Source organism: Xyrauchen texanus, chromosome 19 (genome assembly GCF_025860055.1).
Source record: "Xyrauchen texanus isolate HMW12.3.18 chromosome 19, RBS_HiC_50CHRs, whole genome shotgun sequence".
NCBI lineage: Eukaryota > Metazoa > Chordata > Actinopteri > Cypriniformes > Catostomidae > Xyrauchen > Xyrauchen texanus.
In genome coordinates, this window is record NC_068294.1 from 3781897 (window position 1) to 3801167 (window position 19271).

At 39.1% G+C, this 19271-nt stretch overlaps 1 protein-coding gene across 2 annotated transcripts in view; it reads left to right on the plus strand.

Annotated features, from left to right (window-relative positions):
* Positions 1–19271, plus strand: part of LOC127659487 (sorting nexin-25-like) — a 108370-nt gene that overhangs the window by 87098 nt on the left and 2001 nt on the right. Inside the window, exons 17-18 of one of the 2 annotated variants that reach the window (XM_052149334.1) lie at positions 3841–4022; positions 8246–8346. In XM_052149334.1, the coding sequence (XP_052005294.1) occupies positions 3841–4022; positions 8246–8346 (283 nt within the window). Of the gene's footprint in view, positions 1–3840; positions 4023–8245; positions 8347–19271 lie in introns of those variants that run through there. The other variant, XM_052149335.1, reaches the window with a different exon arrangement.

Here is a 19271-nt window from a genome sequence, read left to right on the forward strand (position 1 = left end):
CTCACTCTGCTGGAAAATGACTCTAGGGGCAGTGTGCGTCGAACACGTGTTCCACAACAACACTAGGCTGCCCACAGATGCGCCTGCCTAATAATCGGCTTGATATACTTGGATATTGGCCGATGCCGATTATGTTAAAAAATGCAAAAAATCGGCCGATTAATCGGTCGACCTCTAGTGGATTGTAGAGAGTATTATGAGCCTCCACATGCTGTGAGTCTCTGCAGTGTCATGCACAACGAGTCACGTGATAAGATGTGCAGATTGATGGTCTCAGAAGCGGAGGCAACTGCCACTTGGATTATGTGAGTAATCACACCACCACGAGAATCACGAGAACCACGAGAAGTAGTTGGAATTGTGCATTCCAAATTGGGAGAAAAGGGGATAAAAAAAAAAAAACATACAAAAAAGAATATTTTGTGAGCTTGCCATCTAAATTAAAATTGATAAGTAAAAAAATAGAGCGTGTATACTGTGAAAAAACAGCAAAACAACACGTCTTCCTATTGTGTTGTGTTCGCTGGCTGCACTCCCGACAAACATACTGTAAGCATGAACAAATGACTCTTATAAGCCGGTTCTTTTAATGAGTCGGTCAAAACGACTCACCAACTCATTACCATATTCATCATCATCTGAAGGGACATAGATTTTGCATTTACAAGTTATTTTATGCAACCTGTTTAACAGTTGAAGTCAGAAGTTTACATACACCTTTAACTCAATTTATCACAATTCCTGACATTTAACAGAAGAAAATATTTGCCACCACCACTCCAGTACAGCTGGCTTATGTGCATCTCAAGCTGTAGAGAAACACTGCACACAATTGACTTCACGTCACGACTTCAGTGAAACGCTGCTGTACTACGAGGAAAATATTCATAAAAATAAAGACAAATTAGGCAAGGTGAGAAAATGTATGACTGATTTGTATTATTTTAATATTTATTTATGAATGAAAATACACCGTATGTGACCAGTTGCAGTTTAGCTTTTGCTTTGCCCTCTATTTTTGTTTTGACATTTCTTTTAATTAGACACTAATTCCATGAATGCCGTTTTAATAAAACGAGCGAAAGTTTATTGTTTGTTTGTCTTGATTGTGTCATTATTATATTGCCATGTTTAGCCATGCCAACTGAAAACACACTGTAAGAGAAATCTTTAATACAATATTTAGCTTCAGTTATAGAATCTGAAATGTGATATACAATTTAAAAGATATTTAATTGACATATTTCCAAGACAAACAGAATATTTCATGTGAAGATGTAAAATAGGACTTTATTTTATCCTGTGGTTATTGATTTGATGGTGAAACGTGTCTCTAAATGATGGCTGGAGGGGTTGAGAAACACAAGGGCTATGATGTCATTTTAAATATCGACGATTTTCAATGTTTTTCAATTTCTCCCTTGGAATAAAACAGCAGTGCATCAGGCTCAATGAGAGGGAACTTGAATGAAGTAAATGGGTTCAGTTTTGATTTACTGTTGACTTTAAGACTACATACATCAACTAGCGATATTGTTGGATTTCTTATCGAGCTCCGAATAGAATAAGCAATGTAAGTTCATTCTTCCAGTGGAAATGCTTTGACACGGTCTTGACTTTCAGAACAACACAAATAATTCAAGGAGGACCGTTTATAAGCAGAACTGTCTGGATCTAGATTCAATTTCATGCTGTAAATCACACTGACATGTATGATTTATAATGGTCAGAATGTCGAGGGAAGATTTCCTTAGGTAAAATAGGTGTGTGTGTGTGTGTGTGTGTGTGTGTGTGTGTGTGTGTGTGTGTGTGTGTGTGTGTGAATCAGTGGTCTGAAAAGGTATCATTTGTGGAGGAGACGGCTCATTTGTTAGTAGGAGATTGTGACAGTTTTAAAATGGACACACAGTCACTTCACAGTCCTTATGCCATGTGTCCACCAAAGCATTTTTGCCATCTGAAAATGCCAGGCGCTATTCTTAAAATGCCCAGCTGGGAGCAATTGAGAGTGTTTTGGAGGCGCAGCATTTTTTCAGCTGAGATGCTTTGGTTACTAAGACACGGAATACCTGCAAAAGTAATGTGTTGCAAGTACCTAATTTCGCAGATAGTTTGTGTTATGACCAAGTACTGAATTTAATAATGTTGGCTCAAGGATGAGTACTCGCTCTGGCTCTTATTGTTCATATTAATATTGTGGTAGTCCAGGAATGTCATTTGGTACAGACATGAATACTCAGAGACCAGCAAACTTCTCCTCCATTGTTGTTCAGTTGTTGTACAAGTAGGATGTGACAGTTGGTCGGTGTGGCATTTGTCCCACCCTTCCTCTACTCTGATTGGATGGCTGGGTAAAAAGTGACAGTGATGAGTGCTGCGTTATTCCCAAAGTTCAAAATTTTTCAACTCTCGACGTCCAGAGAAAAACGGCTTGGGATAGACGCTCAGCACCTCGTCACACTGCTGGCTTTTTTAAATACGCGGCGCTCCCATTGCAAAATATTGAAAAAATCGCTTTGGTGGATACACAGTTTTTGAGTGTTTCGTTTTGTAATAGGCCATTATGTGCTTGTGTCATATTTCGCTGTGGTAGAACAGAATTATCTGCTTCCCAGAGACACTTCAAACATGTTTCACATGGAAAAGTGAGTCTCTTTAAGTGAGTGGTTCTCAATTTTTTGGTTCACAACCCCCCACCAATAATCTACTCAAGAATTTGTAAAAATGAAAGAAATAATGTTCCACCTTTTTGCTGAAAAATTTTATTTTTTTAAAACTACAAGGAAAACTGAACGTTTTTTAAGAGTTACACTGTCAATCTCTCTTAATCTCAGTTGCCTCCGCGTCCGAGACCGTCAATCCGTGCATCTTATCACGTGACTTGTTAAGAGCGTTACCGTGGAGAATGGCGTGAAGCCTGCTCATGCGATGCGTCTCCGAGGTAACACACACAACTCACCACGCGCCCCACCAAGAGGAACCCATTATAGCGACCACAAGATTGAGGGAGATTGAGAGATGAGAGGATTGTGATTGTGGCTGTCCAAGCTCCAAAAGCACACATCAAAGCATCTTAAAGTCATCCATAACACGCGTGCCTTAGATCTAAATTCTTCTGAAGCCATATGATAGTGTTGTGAGAGAAACAGACTGAAAATGAAGAGTTAATTCACCTCTTCACCCATTTGAAACGGAAATGCACGCCAGAACTGTTTGTTTAGCATTACGAGTGCACCTGACACCATGAATGGTTTTGGCTGTCTAGAGCTGCGTGCACAGGAAGTGATGTGCTGCCGAATTAAAGTTTAAACAAGGCAGGAGAAAATAATTTGCGCACATTGTTTCTTGTGTTCATCGTCAGTATTTTTGTTGAATGTGTGAAAGTGAATGAGATTTGAGAACGGGCCAGTCTTCCGCACACTTCCGTAAAAAGTCCAGTGTGCTTTTACCTTCAGATGTTCCAGCAAACCAGCCAATCAGATTAGGACTGACTAACTATTGCAATACTGTGCAATATGCATCAGACGTTTAGTGCACAGACTGGGTGTGTGATCTGACTACATTTCTCGTTGAATATCCCTTTTCACTTTGAAACACGTGAAAGTATGGAAGAAATATGGGTTGCAAAGGTCTTCTAATAAAATGCACTCTGATATCTCAAGTTAAATGTTACCTAACCCTATGTTTTATCATTTATATTTATACTTTCAGTAAGGTAACAGGGTTGACATCTGAAGCTTAGGGGAAAAAATTAAATGAGACAGAATAGTACAGTATATTAATGTGGAACAATGATAGTAACAGGGTTGACCATATCATTTAATGTATACATCTCTGCAGGCAAATCAGAGACACTGTAAACTGGATTTTCAGTGAGCAGATGTTGGTTTACTACATTAATATATTCCGGGACACGTTTTGGCCCAACGGGACACTGGCACCTCATAACAAAACACGCTCAGAGAGTGAACGCAGAGAAACCAAGGAGAGGGCACAACAGAAGCTTCTAGATAATATTCCAGGTGAGTGAGTCACATCGAATAAAGAGCACTTTATTCGATGTGAAGTGCAGCACATATAGACTATATACAGTGCATTCGGAAAGTATTCACAGCGCTTCACTTTTTCCACATTTTATTATGTTACAGTCTTATTCCAAAATTGATTAAATGTATTGCCAATCTGCCAAATGCAATTAGTTTCCTCAAAATTCTACAACCAATACCCCATAATGACAATGTAAAAACTTTTGTTTGAAATCTTTGCAATTAATTAAAAATAAAAAACAAAATAAAATCACGTGTACATAAGTATTCACAGCCTTTGCCATGACACTCAAAATTGAGCTCAGCTGCATCCTATTTCCACTGATCATCCTTGAGATCTTTCTACAACTTGATTGGAGTCCACCTGTGGAAAATTCAGTTGATTGGACATTATTTGGAAAGGCACACACCTGTCTATATAAGGTCCCACAGATAACAGTGTATGTCAGAGCACAAACCAATCCAAGGAATTGTCTGTAGACATCTGAGACAGGATTGTATTGAGGCACAGACCTGGGGAAGGGTACAGAAACTTTTCTGCAGCATTGAAGCTCCCAATGAGCACAGTGGCCTCCATCATCCGTAAATGGAAGAAGTTTGGAACCACCAGGACTCTTCCTAGAGCTGGCCGCCCTGCCAAACTGAGCGATTGGGGGAGAAGGGCCTTAGTCAGGGAGGTGAGCAAGAACCCTATGGTCACTCTGACAGAGCTCCAGTGTTTCTCTGTGGAGAGAGGGGAACCTTCCAGAAGAACAACCATCTCTGCAGCACTCCACCAATCAGGTCTGTATGGTAGAGTAACCAGACGGAAGCCACTCCTCAGTAAAAGGCACATGACAGCCCACCTGGAGTTTGCCAAAAGGCACCTGAATGACTCTCAGACCATGAGAAACAAAAGTCTCTGGTCTGATGAAACAAACATTGAACTCTTTGGCCTGAATGGCAAGCATCATGTCTGGAGGAAACCAGGCACCGCTCATCACCTGGCCAATACATCCCTACAGTGAAGCATGGTGATGGCAGCATCATGCTGTGGGGATGTTTTTCAGCGGCAGGAACTGGGAGACTAGTCTGGATCGAGGGAAAGATGGATGCAGTAATGTACAGAGACATCCTTGATGAAAACCTGCTCCAGAGCACTCTGGACCTCAGACTGGGGCGAAGGTTCATCTTCCAACAGGACAACGACCCAAAGCACACAGCCAAGATAACAAAGGAGTGGCTACGGGACAACTCTGTGAATGTCCTTGAGTGGCCCAGCCAGAGCCCAGACTTGAACCCGATTGAACATCTCTGGAGAGATCTGAAAATGACTGTGCACCGACGCTCCCCATCCAACCTGATGGAGCTTGAGAGGTCCTGCAAAGAAGAATGGGAGAAACTGCCCAAAAATAGGTGTGCTAAGCTTGTAGCATCATACTCAAAAAAGACTTGAGGCTGTAATTGGTGCCAAAGGTGCTTCAACAAAGTATTGAGCAAAGGCTGTGAATACTTGTGTACATGTGAAATATTGGCTGCAGTTACGAAGCCAGACATTTTAAAGTGAGTGGACCTTGATGAAATAGGGTGGACCTCAATGCCTACTCTCAAATTAAATCAATAATGTGTTTATGAGCTAAAAAATAAATTGACAATTAAGATTAGTTAAATGTGATAATAATCAGCCAACAGTTTCATGAAAACATCAAAATACATTTACAAATATAATAACCAATGAACAGAAGTACTGATGGAGTTTTTATAGTCAAAACAAGTGAAAAAATCATAAAGATTTTACATTAGAAAACACTACTGACCTTGAGTAATCTTACAGAATATGTTACAAATGAGATTTTACAGCATGTAATCTGTAGTGGAATACATTTAAATAGTAACCCTCACAACCCTGCATATGAGGGGATTAATATAGGCATGATCAAACAAGGGGCAGGTGCCGCTCACAGCTGAACGTTGGCATGATCAGCATTCCCATGGAAACAATCAGGGTTCCCAGATTCCACACTGATTGTGCCGGCAGCACATGAAATACATGAGGGCGAAAACGTCAACATGCTTGGAACAAAACAAACAGAACATGTAGCATGAGTGTCTGGATCCCGACACAGAACCAGTCAGGAATCAGGATCCAGACACCATGACTCGGACAAGAAACACAATACAGACAGGGAACAATGATGCCTGTGATGGGACATCACCAGAGAGCGCACAGTGGTAGCGGTCACTAACAACTGGACCCCTGCACTCACACAAAGAATGTACACAAGACATACGGGGGACGATGATGCCACGGGCCCGTCAGTCAGGAACCCAACCTGACAAGTTGACAGGACCGTGACGGGTCCACACACTTTCAAGTTTCTGGCCTCGCCACAGACACACACACACACACACACTTAGTTACAGTATATGACACTGTATTTTCTGTACAATAATATGTAATTTTTTGCAATATTCCTATGGTTGTAATGCTGAAGAATATAAACCTTGATTGTTTTTCTTTCAGACTAATTCAATTTGTAAATAATATGAGTATCAGCTTTTTAGTACTGTAATCCTTACAGTTAAGATAAAGGTTTACTGTATATTTATTGTACATATTTTGTACCACAAATCAGAAATAGGTGGCCAGTTAAAATGCTGCAATAGAAACCTTTATTCAGTGTGAAAACATGTAGGTAAGCCTATGCCAGTTTTCAAGTTCATAATTTATATATAGATCAGTGTGCTGTAAATTTACTGAAAATCTATTGAACTCAGTAAGGGTCATTTTTGACCCAAACATCACAGGTGTCATTATTTTTAAACATAACAGAAGGGTTCAAGTTAATCTACTACATCATTTAGACAACAATTGTTTATTTGCTCACGTCACACAAGCAGTCAAACTAACATTAGACACTCGGAGTTGGAGCATTTAAGAAAAATAGACACGTAGCCTAATGATATGGTGACAATTAACAGAAAAAAAGATGAGAAAAATGAACATTATTCGACATTTAAAAAAAATTGCCTCGCCTATTTGACCCACAGTCCGCACGTGCCTATTGATTCCCGACCCGCACACGCAGCGTAAATGACAATGTAAATATTTTTAAACCCGTTACATAAAATATTAGCCCACGTGCTGTACTCGGGTACATGCGGCACAGGATCTTATGTAATAAAAATAACACATTTTTTCATAATTTATGTAAAATGTAAAAGATTTATGAAATTTTTATCATGAAAATTACCACCACAATGTCATTTCAAGCACAGCTCAAAGTCTGTATCGAGTTTAATAGCATTCTGTGATGGATCATTTCATTACTAACATTTTATGTATATTCTGGATTCAAAATCAAATTTTCACCGGGTGGACGATAAAAATCCATCGATTTTGAAGGAGACGACCCGAGCTATATCTACAAACCAAAATATCACCAAGACTTGAGAGTGGGCTCTTGACTTGGGCCAGTAAACGACCCTCTAGAACCACACAAAACATCTAGCAACCACATAGCAACCCCCTGGTAACCACCCAATGAACCCCAGCATTGTGACGGAGCAAGCACCACTGACATGTTTTTCTGATATAAAATTATACAGTACTACCTATTAGCCATTTGCAAATATCTCATTTTTATATATAAAATTAGCTTTAATTGGAGCTTTATTTTAAAAGAAGATAATAAAGTACTGTGCTAATTCAGAGGTTTGTAGACGTGCACAAAACTCTAAAGCAGTCAATGTGTAAAAGGCTCCATGGCTGCCTGGATGGGGCTTTTTAATTAGAGCTGGACACTTAAAACACACTCACACATACTCCAGTGAATATATCCAGAGAGCAATTACATTTGTCTGAGCTCACAGAGCTCTAGATAATACAGTTCACTCCAGAGCTCTTAGAAGCACACACTACAACAGCAGGCGCTCTGAAACAAGGCAAAACGCTCCATTTAACACAGTGAAAGCTGCTTTTTGAGGTTTTGTCACTCAAACGCAAGTTTGTCATTTTTAATTGATGGATTCAATCTTAAATGTCCAAATACTTGCTTTACCCATGGTACTTGTAAAAAAAAATATATAAAAAAATACAATAATAAAAATAAAAAAAACTTGTTAATGCTGTCATACTCTGAGTGGTGGTATGTTTTGAATTGATGCTGGGTGTTTAATGTAAAGTTTTACTGCCTCATTGAACCATCTTCATTATTCAGATGCACTTCAGAATCTGGTGGGACAGCAGAATGCGAGATACGGGATCATCAAAATCTTCAATGCACTTCAGGAGGCCAGTGCTAACAGACATCTCCTCTATGTAAGTCACAATATCTGTCATCACAAACACTTTTCCTGTGATGGGAGTAGTTGACGCTACTAACTTAACTACATTTTTCTGTAGCATGTCAGTAGCTCAGCTATTTTCAAAATAGATTAGCGTCAAGTGACAAGCTACATTTTCCAACGCTGTAGCATCACAAAACGCTAAATTGGTCACATTGTATTGTGAACGCAGGAATGGAGCCGAAGGAGTAATCAAACACACCCACCTAAACTGTCCTCTCTCTCTCTCTCGCTCTCTCTCTCTCTCTCTCTCTTTCTTTTGGCTCTTGCTTCTCAATGCATTGTTGTCCTCTTGCACTCTCTCTGTATTTCATTGGCTGTTGCTCATTGTCGGTTTCTCGCTCGTAGGGACAGTGCACACACCTGAGAACATGTTGACTTCAATATCAAGCTGGTTTGAAATCTGTAATAGGGTCTGCGACTTGTCCGCGCATGTCGGAGAAGTGACCATCGGTCGTGGGATCTGGGGCTTCTCGTCGCCGACTCAAAACATCAAACAAGACGAGCTTGAGTCCTGTAGTTTGTGCTAGGCTTTAGGTGTGAGAAAAGATTGCATGTTTCGCCAATCCGCAGCAGCCACGCGGGCCAGCAACATTGCCTCTGTAAGGTTATATCGTAAACCATTAATATTGGTAATTAAATGATTGAACTTTTTGCATGTACACATCGCAAAGCAATGCACCAATTTACATTGGCAGTCTGTCTACACATACATATCACAAAGCAATGCCATCTTTTCACACGGCAGTCTGTACACGGGCAGTCTGTCACAGACACATCATAGGTAGCAATGCTTCCCCTTTAATGGGTTATCTGTTTGCACAGACATATTGCTCACACTTTAATGCATTGCCCTTGTTAAGAAAAGTCTGTCCACACAGACAAGTAGCTCATACTTTCAGCCATTGCGAGAATTGATGACTTTCAAAGAGTAGGGGTGTAACTCTAGTGTGCTAGCCAAATTCCCCCCATTGGCCCTTATCAATCATGACCTCCTAATAATTCCTATCCCTGAATTGGCTATATAACTTTACTATCTCCTCTTCACCAACAGCTGGTGTGTGGTGAGCATACTGTCGCACTATGTCTGTCGTTGCATCATCCAGGTGGATGCTGCACACTGGTGGTGGCTGAAGAGAGTCCACTGTTTATTATGTAAAGTGCTTTGAGTGTAGTGTCAGAAAAGCGCTATATACATAAAATATTCATTGCCGCTTTTTTGCAAGGGTCATCACTTGACACAATCTCATTGTTCGCTTCCATTTTCAATCTTTTTCGCTAAATCAATCTCCAGAAATCATAGGTATGGGAAATTCACAAAAGCTAATCTACCCTTCTACAAGGCATGGCACAGTTACATGCATATTTTTCAAGGGTAGTATGTATTATTAGGTTAATAATATTAACCTATTAATACGTACTATATTAGGTTATATTTGTAACATTGGTATTTCTCCTTCTTTCAGATTTGTCCTACACCCTATGAATACCAGGGCCCGTATTTATAAAAATCTTTATCTTACATTAGGAGTTCTCCAAAGGGTTTTTGTTTAAAACCTAACTGCTAAGAGCAAGTTTTACTAGTGTAAAGTTTACTTGTGTGATCGGTAGACAGGAAACTTGCATTTGTCACAAGTTCATAATAGACAGACAACAGGAAATAGCAGGTTTCTTTTTAATGCATATAGCTAAATAGAAAATAGTCAAGTGCGCCTCTATTAGGAAGTGAGAGTCATGAGTGGGGCCACTTGGCAACAATATCGAGGACCTTGCACTAGGTATCAAAAACAACTTTTGCCTTGATCCTGTGGAATTAAATGTGGTTGACGAACACATCTTCATCCTTTGTTGGTGCAATGATACGAGTGTGCGTCTCGTCTACGGAATCAACTACAGTGGTGGCCAAAAATATTGGCATCTTTGGTAAATGTGAGCAAAGAAAGTTGTGAAAAAATAATCTTTTGATCTTTCATTCAAAAATTAACAAAAATCAAACCTTTAATTGAAGTTAAACAATTGAAAGAGGGGAAATATCTCATTACTAAATAAATATTTTTCTCCAAAACACGTTGGCCACAATTATTGGCACCCCTGGCTGACTAGGTACATGAAATTTTTCAGGCATGACTTCCTGTTTCACAAGGGTATAAATATGAGGTAACACACAGGCCAAATTCCCTTAATCATCAATAAAAGAACTAAAGAATATAGTTTTGATGTGCGGCAAAAGGTTATTGAGCTTTACAAAATGGGAAGTGGCTATAAGAAAATAGATAAAGCCTTGAAATGCCCATTTCCATCAGGGCATTAATTAACAAGTTCCAATCAACTGGAGATCTTAAGAATCGGCCTGGAAGAGGACGTGTGTCTATATTGTCTACACGCACAGTGAGGAGGATGGTTCAAGTGGCCAAAGAATCTCCAAGAATCACAGCTGGAGAATTGCAAATATGAGTTGGGTCTTGGGGTAAGAAAGTCTCAAATAAAATATCAGACATCTCCTACATCACAACAAGTTGTTTGGGAGGGTTTCAAGAGAAAAGCCTCTGCTCTCATCCAACAACAAACTCAAGCGTCTTCAGTTTGCCAGACACTACTGGAACTTCAAATGGGACTGGGTTCTATGGTCAGATGAAACAAAAAAAAGAACCTTTTTGCAGCAAACACCAGTGATGGGTTTTGCACACACAGAGATAAGAAGTACCCAATGCCCACGGTTAAATTTGGTGCTGGATCTTTAATTTTGTGGGGTTGTTTTTCTGCCAGAGGTCCTGGATATCTTGTTCGGATACATTGCATCATGGATTCTATCATATACCAACAGATAAAAAATCAAAACCTAACTGCCTCTGCTTGAAAGCTTACAATGGGTCCTGGATGGATCTTCCAGCAGGACAATGATCCAAAACAAACATCAAAAAGGGTGGCAATCATTTTGTTCAGCACTGTACACAGTGTAGCCCAGCGATGGCCATGAATGCCACTTGAAAACATGCACTATGTATTGGCGGACGATGTGGTTCATTTTTATTTGTATAGCGCCTTTCAGAGCACACATCTTTTCAAAGCAACTTTACAGAAGATCAGGCAGCCAGTGACCTCAGGATAGGAGTCTCGAGGTTGAGACAGGGATAGAACAATATTAGCATAGATGCCATTCAATTTATTGCAGAGTTATAGACCATGATCAGTGTGGTCTGGATAGGGCATTCATAGTTTGATAAATTATTCTGCTGACAGAAATTCCCAATTACAATTACATTTTATGTCCGGTGAAATTGGGTTTGTGGCATGGGGATGTGGTCATGTGTCGGTCTGCGGGGGAGAGAGAGAGCGGTAAGGCTTGTCACCTGGTTCATAATTAATCCTAACACTTCTTTCTGTCTTTGGACACTCGCCGTGCCTTTTATGACTCCCTCCACATCACTATAACAAGAGATAGGTGTTAGGGTTAATTTGATTCGTGGGAGAGGTAATTGCATCCATAAATTTACAGTAATGAAACACCCTTGCAATTCAGGCAAAAGGTCAATGTTAATATAATAATATTAAAGTATATAAATACATTGACTTAATTGCAATACATTTTGAAAGATAACCCTAACTCTTTGATATATAAGGCTCTAATGTCCTTTTGGGCTAAGCTCCTCTCTCCTGCCGTCATCGTCTTCCGGCAGAATCTGACAGTTCAAGTGGACGGGGTTTGTGCCAAAGGAAATTATTATTTTAGTTCTAGTGATGTCAAAAGTACATGTACTTTGGTACCAAGTCGATACTAAAATAAAAAAATATGTAACGATACCAGTGTTTCTGCAATACCTTTAGTACCTAGCACCAGCATAATTCGGTCCCTGCGCACTGTCTGACTGACACACGACATCTACCAAATGCTCACACGCTTATTTGAACGTGTGCTGTGTTACTCCTTTTACATAGAAATGCACAATTAATCAAATTAAAATCGTGATATGTCCTAGTGTGATTATTAAACCACGAAAGGATGCAATCTTAGTCTGTATGAGCTGTGTGTTTTAAAAGAATGTGTGAAACAGACCGCTCATGCACTGGAAACTCCACAGACATTAAGAATAATTTGAATGATAAATGGATAGATAGGACAGGGGACTTCCGGTGTCATGGCGGCAGCATAGTATACCTCGACGTCCACCTCTCCACAAACTTGAGATAATTTACTGCTTGTGCGGTCAGTTCTCCATTTTGTTTTTTTTTTTTCTTTTTCTTTTTCTCTTTATTTTTGATCTTTAACTTTACAAAGTAGGCTATAGCCAGGAGTAAATGTGGAAAACAAGACAAACCATTGCTGCTCAGAGAAGTGTGATGGATGAACTTCAGGGAGAGCTTGGTGAGCAAAATGCGGCTCTGGTGAAAGTAATGGAGGTGACCATGGCGAAATACTTTAAGGAGGCCGACGAGAAATCAGAAGCTCGTTTCAATAGACTTGAGAAACTAATTGACAGTATGCACGCAACTCTTTCGCGGTATACGGAAGAGATAAAGAACATTCGCACTGAATCAGTGAACCTTAGGGAGCGTACTGCCAGTGTGGAAAAATCGGCTGCCTTAAGTTTGAAGAACCTACAAACCTATGAAGCTAAATTAATTGAGATGGAGAACAGGGCACGCCGGGATAACCTGCTCGTATTTAATCTTAAAGAAGGAGCTGAAGGGGCGAACGCCCGCGTCTACCTGATGGAGAAGATCTTGGAATGGTTCCCTGCCCTCGAATCCTCTCTGCCTGAGCTGATGAGGTGTCACCGCCTTGGGAAACCTCCTACGCATGGTTTCTTCAAAGACACGTCCTCGTCCGCTTATGATTAAGTGCCTCCGCTTCACGGATCGAGACCGCCTGCTTGGTGAGGCGCGGAAAAGCCCTCCTGAGGTGGATGGCAACCTATTGACGTTTACCGCAGACTACAGTGAGACTACAACAAGGCGTCGGTAGCCGTGCTATAAGATCATGTATGAGGCTCGTTCCTATGGATTCGAGGCTTTTCTTCTCTACCCAGCTACAATCAAGCTCTCGCGGGGGAAAGATAATTACACTTTTCTGGAGGTGAGCGAGGCTGAAAAGTTTGTTGCTTCCCTGAAGGACTAAAAGCATTGGTCTGGAGAAAAACTTCGAAGGGTAAGACTGACCTAAGAAGCTTATTTCAACAAAAGTTTCTAAGAACTGCTCGGGCTGCTGAGCTATATGGCGCTTCTCTTTGTTTGTTTATTTTCTTTTTTCGTATTATACTTTGATATGAGCTGTCCATGTGTTGTTATCTTTTATTGTCAGTATTCAGGCCACGTTTAGTGGACAGCAAGCTATTCTGTTAAGTGCTGTGGTTAAAATGGCTCGAGAATAATTATTAGCTTGTTTAATTAATTATGGCGCTCTGACCCGCAGCATGAAGGCAAACCTTATATTTTGTTGGAGGGTGGTGGGGCTGTGACTGTCCATCCAAGATGACTGGTATATTTTTTGGGAGGGTGGGTAGTCTTCTTTATTTTTTGAGAGGACTTTGGATGGTCAAGGCTGAGCATTTTTTGTCTGTTCAGGTAGTCGTTGTTGTCTTTTCACCTTTTTCTCTGTATTATTTTTATTATTATTATTATTATTATTATTTTTGTGATTCCATCTGTGTGTGTGTGTGTGTGTGTGTGGTGGTGGATGGGGTGACCTTATCCAAATTTGGTTCTTTTCCAAATATCGCTCTTGTCTGGTTCCTTTATATTTATATGCAGAACTATAACATGAATAAATATGAGTAGTATCAATGTTATGTCATGGAATGCACGGGGCCTTAATTCTCCCCAGAAGCGCATAAGCACTCTGAAGTTTCTTTATAGAAAAAATATCCACTTTGCTTTTATTCAAGAGTCACATTTGCTTGAAGCTGATGTACATAGATTCAAGAATAAGTATTATCATGTGGTTGCTTCCTCTTGCTATATCAAGAAGAGCAAAGGTGTTCTTATAGCTGCAAAATGTAACCTAAAATACACCATTCTGGGCACAGGGGGATCTGATGATTGTCGAATTACTTTCTGTAAAATAGTTTATAATGGTATTAAAATTGCACCGATGAGCGTTTACGCTCCAAATTGCTTTGACCAGCACTTTTATAATTCATTGGCCTCAATATTAACAGATCTCCCAGAGTTCCAGCTTTTAATAGGGGGTGACTTTAATGCTGTATGGCTTCATGATATTGATAGAACAGGGGTAACAGAAAGTAGAGATCAGCGACTGGCATCTATTGCATTGAAGAAATTATCTACTGATTATGGAGTGATTGATACATGGCGAATGATGAATCCTTCTTCTAGAGAATTTTCTTTTTTTTCATCTCGTCATAAATCTTTTTCAAGAATAGACTACATCTTTTCTTCTAAAACTCTTTTCAACGACATTTGCAGCACTGAAATGACCCCAATAGCTTTATCCGATCATAGGACTGTGTTATGTAGTTTCTCTTTAAAAGTTGGTCGATCTAGGGCAGTTCGTTGGCGTTTTAACACGTCTCTGCTTCAGAATGATATATTTATACGCGAGCTGGAGGCTGAGTTGGAGGAATTTATTAAAATAAATGGCCCATCAGTTGATGATCCACGAGTGTTATGGGATGCGGTTAAAGGGTGCATTAGGAATAAAACTATATCTTTTGCATCCTATCTCAATACATCTAAAAAACATCGTATAAATTGCTTGGAGTCTGAAATCGCAGCTATTGAACATGAAATGTTAAGTAATCCCTCTCTAGAAAACATCTGTAAGCGTCATAAATTAGTTGATGAACTTAGCAGCTTGTTAATAAGAGAAGCAGAATTTACTATCCATCACACTAGGCAAAATCACTACTATAGCAGCGCTCGTCCCAGCCGTTTGCTCGCTTATAAATGAAGGAAAAATGATGATCTAGCAAAGATATCAGCTATAAGGACTAAAGAGGGGGATAGAACATCTGACCCAGTACGCATTAATAGTACTTTTCAACTATTCTACCAAAGTCTCTATACGTCAGAGGTGCCTCATGATGACAAAGCCTGTTCTGAATTCCTCAAATCATTACAACTACCTAAATTGCCTCCTGAAGCTGTATGTTCCTTAGAGGCACCAATTCAGCTGGAAGAACTGAGATTAGCTAATAAAGCAATGAATAGAGGCAGGTCTCCGGGCCTGGACGGAATACCACCAGAACTGTTTGAGGCCTATTGGCCCCAGCTTGGTCCTTTATTGCTGAATATGCTTAATTTTTCTATTGACAGAGGTTCCTTTTCTGCCAGTTCAAATATTGCAATAATATCCTTATTACTTAAGAAGGACAAGCCATCTTACGACTGCTCCTCTTATAGGCCTCTAAGTCTTCTGAATTGTGAAGTCAAGCTATACGCTAAGGTCCTAGCTACACGTTTAGAGCGCTACATGCCCCATTTAGTTCATCATGACCAAACTGGGTTTATCAAATCTAGACTAGCATCGGATAATGTCCGTCGCTTGCTTCATATTATAGATTTTGCCTCCAATTCAGAAGATCAAAATGCTATTCTTTCTTTAGATGCTGAGAAGGCTTTTGATCGGCTGGAATGGTGTTAATTGTGGTCTGTTCTCCAAGTCATGGGTTTTAGTGATAGCTCTATATCTATGATAAAGTTGTTGTATACTAACCCCTCTGCGTTCGTTATAACGGGCAGCAACTGTTCAGCTAGGTTCCCAGTTACAAGATCGTCCCGTCAGGGTTGCCCTCTATCTCCACTTTTATTTTCTTTATCTTTGGAACCTGTTGCCCAGGCAATACGGCAGTCGGAGTCTTTAGAACCAATCATTATTCAAGACACATCACACTGCATTTCTTTGTATGCAGATGACATTTTAATTTTTACAAAAAATCCTTCTAATTCCCTTCCACATCTTCTTAAAATCTTTAAGAACTTCAGCAGTATTTCAGGCTATAAGATAAACTGGACAAAATCAGCTTTAATGTTGTTGGGGGGACTGGATGACCAGATACCACTTTTCAATATTCCAGTTGTTAGTAGTTTTACATATCTAGGAGTGTCTATCAGTCCCTCACTCAACTTGTTAACTGCTGACAATTACAATAAAGTTCTAAAAAATGTGGAGGGTGACCTGAATAGATGAGGGATGCTCCCTACTTCTTTTCAGTCTAGAATTTCAGTTATTAAGATGAACATATTGCCTCGTGTTAATTTTGTGAGTAGTATGATCCCCCTAGCTCCACCAGGTGGTTACTGGAAGAAGCTACATTCAATCATTAGCTCTTATTTATGGAATAGGAAAAAACCCAGAATCAAAGCATTTACTCTACAAAGACATAGATCTTCAGGAGGTGTTAATTTGCCCAATTTTGAGTGGTATTCCTGGAGCTTTGTTTTGCGCTCACTTGCTATATGGATGAATCCAGAGATTGTGGTGTCGTGGCGCCCCATTGAAGAACATTTAACATATCCATATTGCCTGTCTAGCCTGGTACTTTCTAATATACCCCAAAGTATAGTTAAACGCGATTTTGGGCCAATAATCTCTTATTTTTTCACGGTATGGCATAAAGTCCACCGATTTGCCAAAATTCCAAACACTTTTTTCGCTCAATCCCCTATCTTCAATAATCACTCACTTTTAATTGAGAAGAAACCAATTATGTTCCCTCAGTGGAGCAACAGAGTGATCTGTGTCCTTAAGGATATCATAGGGGAACAGGGTCTTCGTGCATTCCATGACCTAGAGAGAGCTTATAATATACCGGGCACTTTTTTTATTTATTTACAGTTACGCAGAGCAATGCGCGCTCAGGGCGTTCCTTGGGGTATTGAGTTGGGGAATCATCCCCTTCATGTCATTTTTGACACTAAGGGTAAAATTAAAGGTATTGTCTCAGAGTTATATAAGTTTATAACTACAGCTTCATATAAACCTTTATCATTTATCAGACTCTGGAAGGCAGATATCAACATCTCCCAGGACCCAGATTGGTGCGTGGTTTGGTCAAACATTTCTTTATCATCTAGAAACCCTGACCATCAAATGATACATTATAGATTAATCCATAGGTCCTACTTAACCCCGCGAAGATTCTTTTGTCTGGTTTGTCAGCCGCCAAAAAAATTATAGTTTGTCACTGGAAACCACCACATACGTTGTTAATGAGTAAATGGCTTTCTTCTTACCGGGAAATTGCTCAATTAGAGCTCTCTACAGTACGTTTACATTATGCCAAAACCGCTAATATTGATAAGGTCTAACTTTTTTTTTTTTAAGAATTTGCATTTAATGTATACAAAATGTAATGTTCAGTTCTGCTCTGTAATTATTAATTGGAATATTGTATTGACCTTTGTGGATTCTATAATATGAAGGAAGAAGTCAGGTTGCGCCTTATATTTTCACTGTCCAATGTCCTGCTCTGTGTTCTATGATGTTATGTGGATCTTTGTGGATATTATAATGATGGAGGAAGGATGGTCGGGTGGCAATGGGAAAGGGTTGAGAGGTGTATGTGTGTTTGTGTGTGTCAGGGTCTTTTTTTTTATTTTTATTTTTTTATTTTTACTTTTCTGTTCAATACTTTGAGCGAATCTAGTTAAGGGCTGGAGGGTGGGTTTGGGCTGGGTAGGATATGGGGAGGAGAAGAGAAACTGGCATCAGAATAAGCAACATTTTGCGCCTTTGTTATATTTTTAATGATGATATAATCAGTCTATTTCTCTCTTGTGAAGATGTTTCCTCTCCAATGTGTAAATAATGATTGTAAGAAAATAAATAAATAATTGATCACAAAAAAAAAATGAAGAATAATTTGCGCTGTATGCGATGACAAACCAGAGCACTAAACCACTGTGGAGCGTGCAGTACATGAAAACTATATATTTGTATAAATAAATCGCAACATGTGCGCTGTATTGGTCACACTTGGCATTGAACAAACTGTTAATATGGAGAAGTGAAGCTTAGTTCAAAACAAATGTCAAAATAAAAGCTCACATCAAAATAAAAGCTAGATGCCTGAAATTGAAGAATTTGCGAAAGAAATGTAATACACCTGTATAGTAAAATGTAATATTCACTGTGGTTATACTAATATTATTATTAAATAATACAAATTATATCATTATCAATATATAACCAGCAAGTGTGGTGTTGTACTGAATGAAATTTGTTAAAAATGAATTGGTATGTTAGAAAGTAGCAGTTCTATTTTCATTTGTTAAAAGTTTTAATAATCAATTTTATTAGACATCAGTTTGATGATGAAATCAAATTAAACTTTAAAACATGAAATTCTGAAAAAAAAAAAAAGGAAAACAGGATTGGGGAAAAATTAGACTGCCACAGATTTCACCATGGCTCTACTGAATACAAACTTAATTGAGAAACACTTGAAGGAAACATGCATTTCTTTTAATTTATTGCTTACATTGAAATGTAACTTTAAATAGGCTAAAGGAGTGTTCAATAACACATTAACATATAACCATGTTTTACTCTAGTATCGAAATTGGTATCGATAATTAGGGCTGGGTGTCGCCTGGCACTTCACAATATGTATTTCAGTATACATGTCATGATTCAATATAGTGCAATACATCACAATATCATAATATGATTTGATTACAGAATTCAATTAAAATATCAGAAAATATCAATATTTGATTGTATCGACATAGCCCTATTGAGAACCGTGAAATTTCACTGGTATCAGAACAGACTACTGAAATCTTGGTATAGTATTTGGTATAGAAGTATTGTGACAACACTATTCAGTTCATGCACATTCATTCTTATTCTCTAAAGCTTAATGGTAGAAGTAAAAAAACAGCGGCACACACGCTTAGGGTATCACGAAATTGAAGCAACGCTATAAAATACTCAGAAGT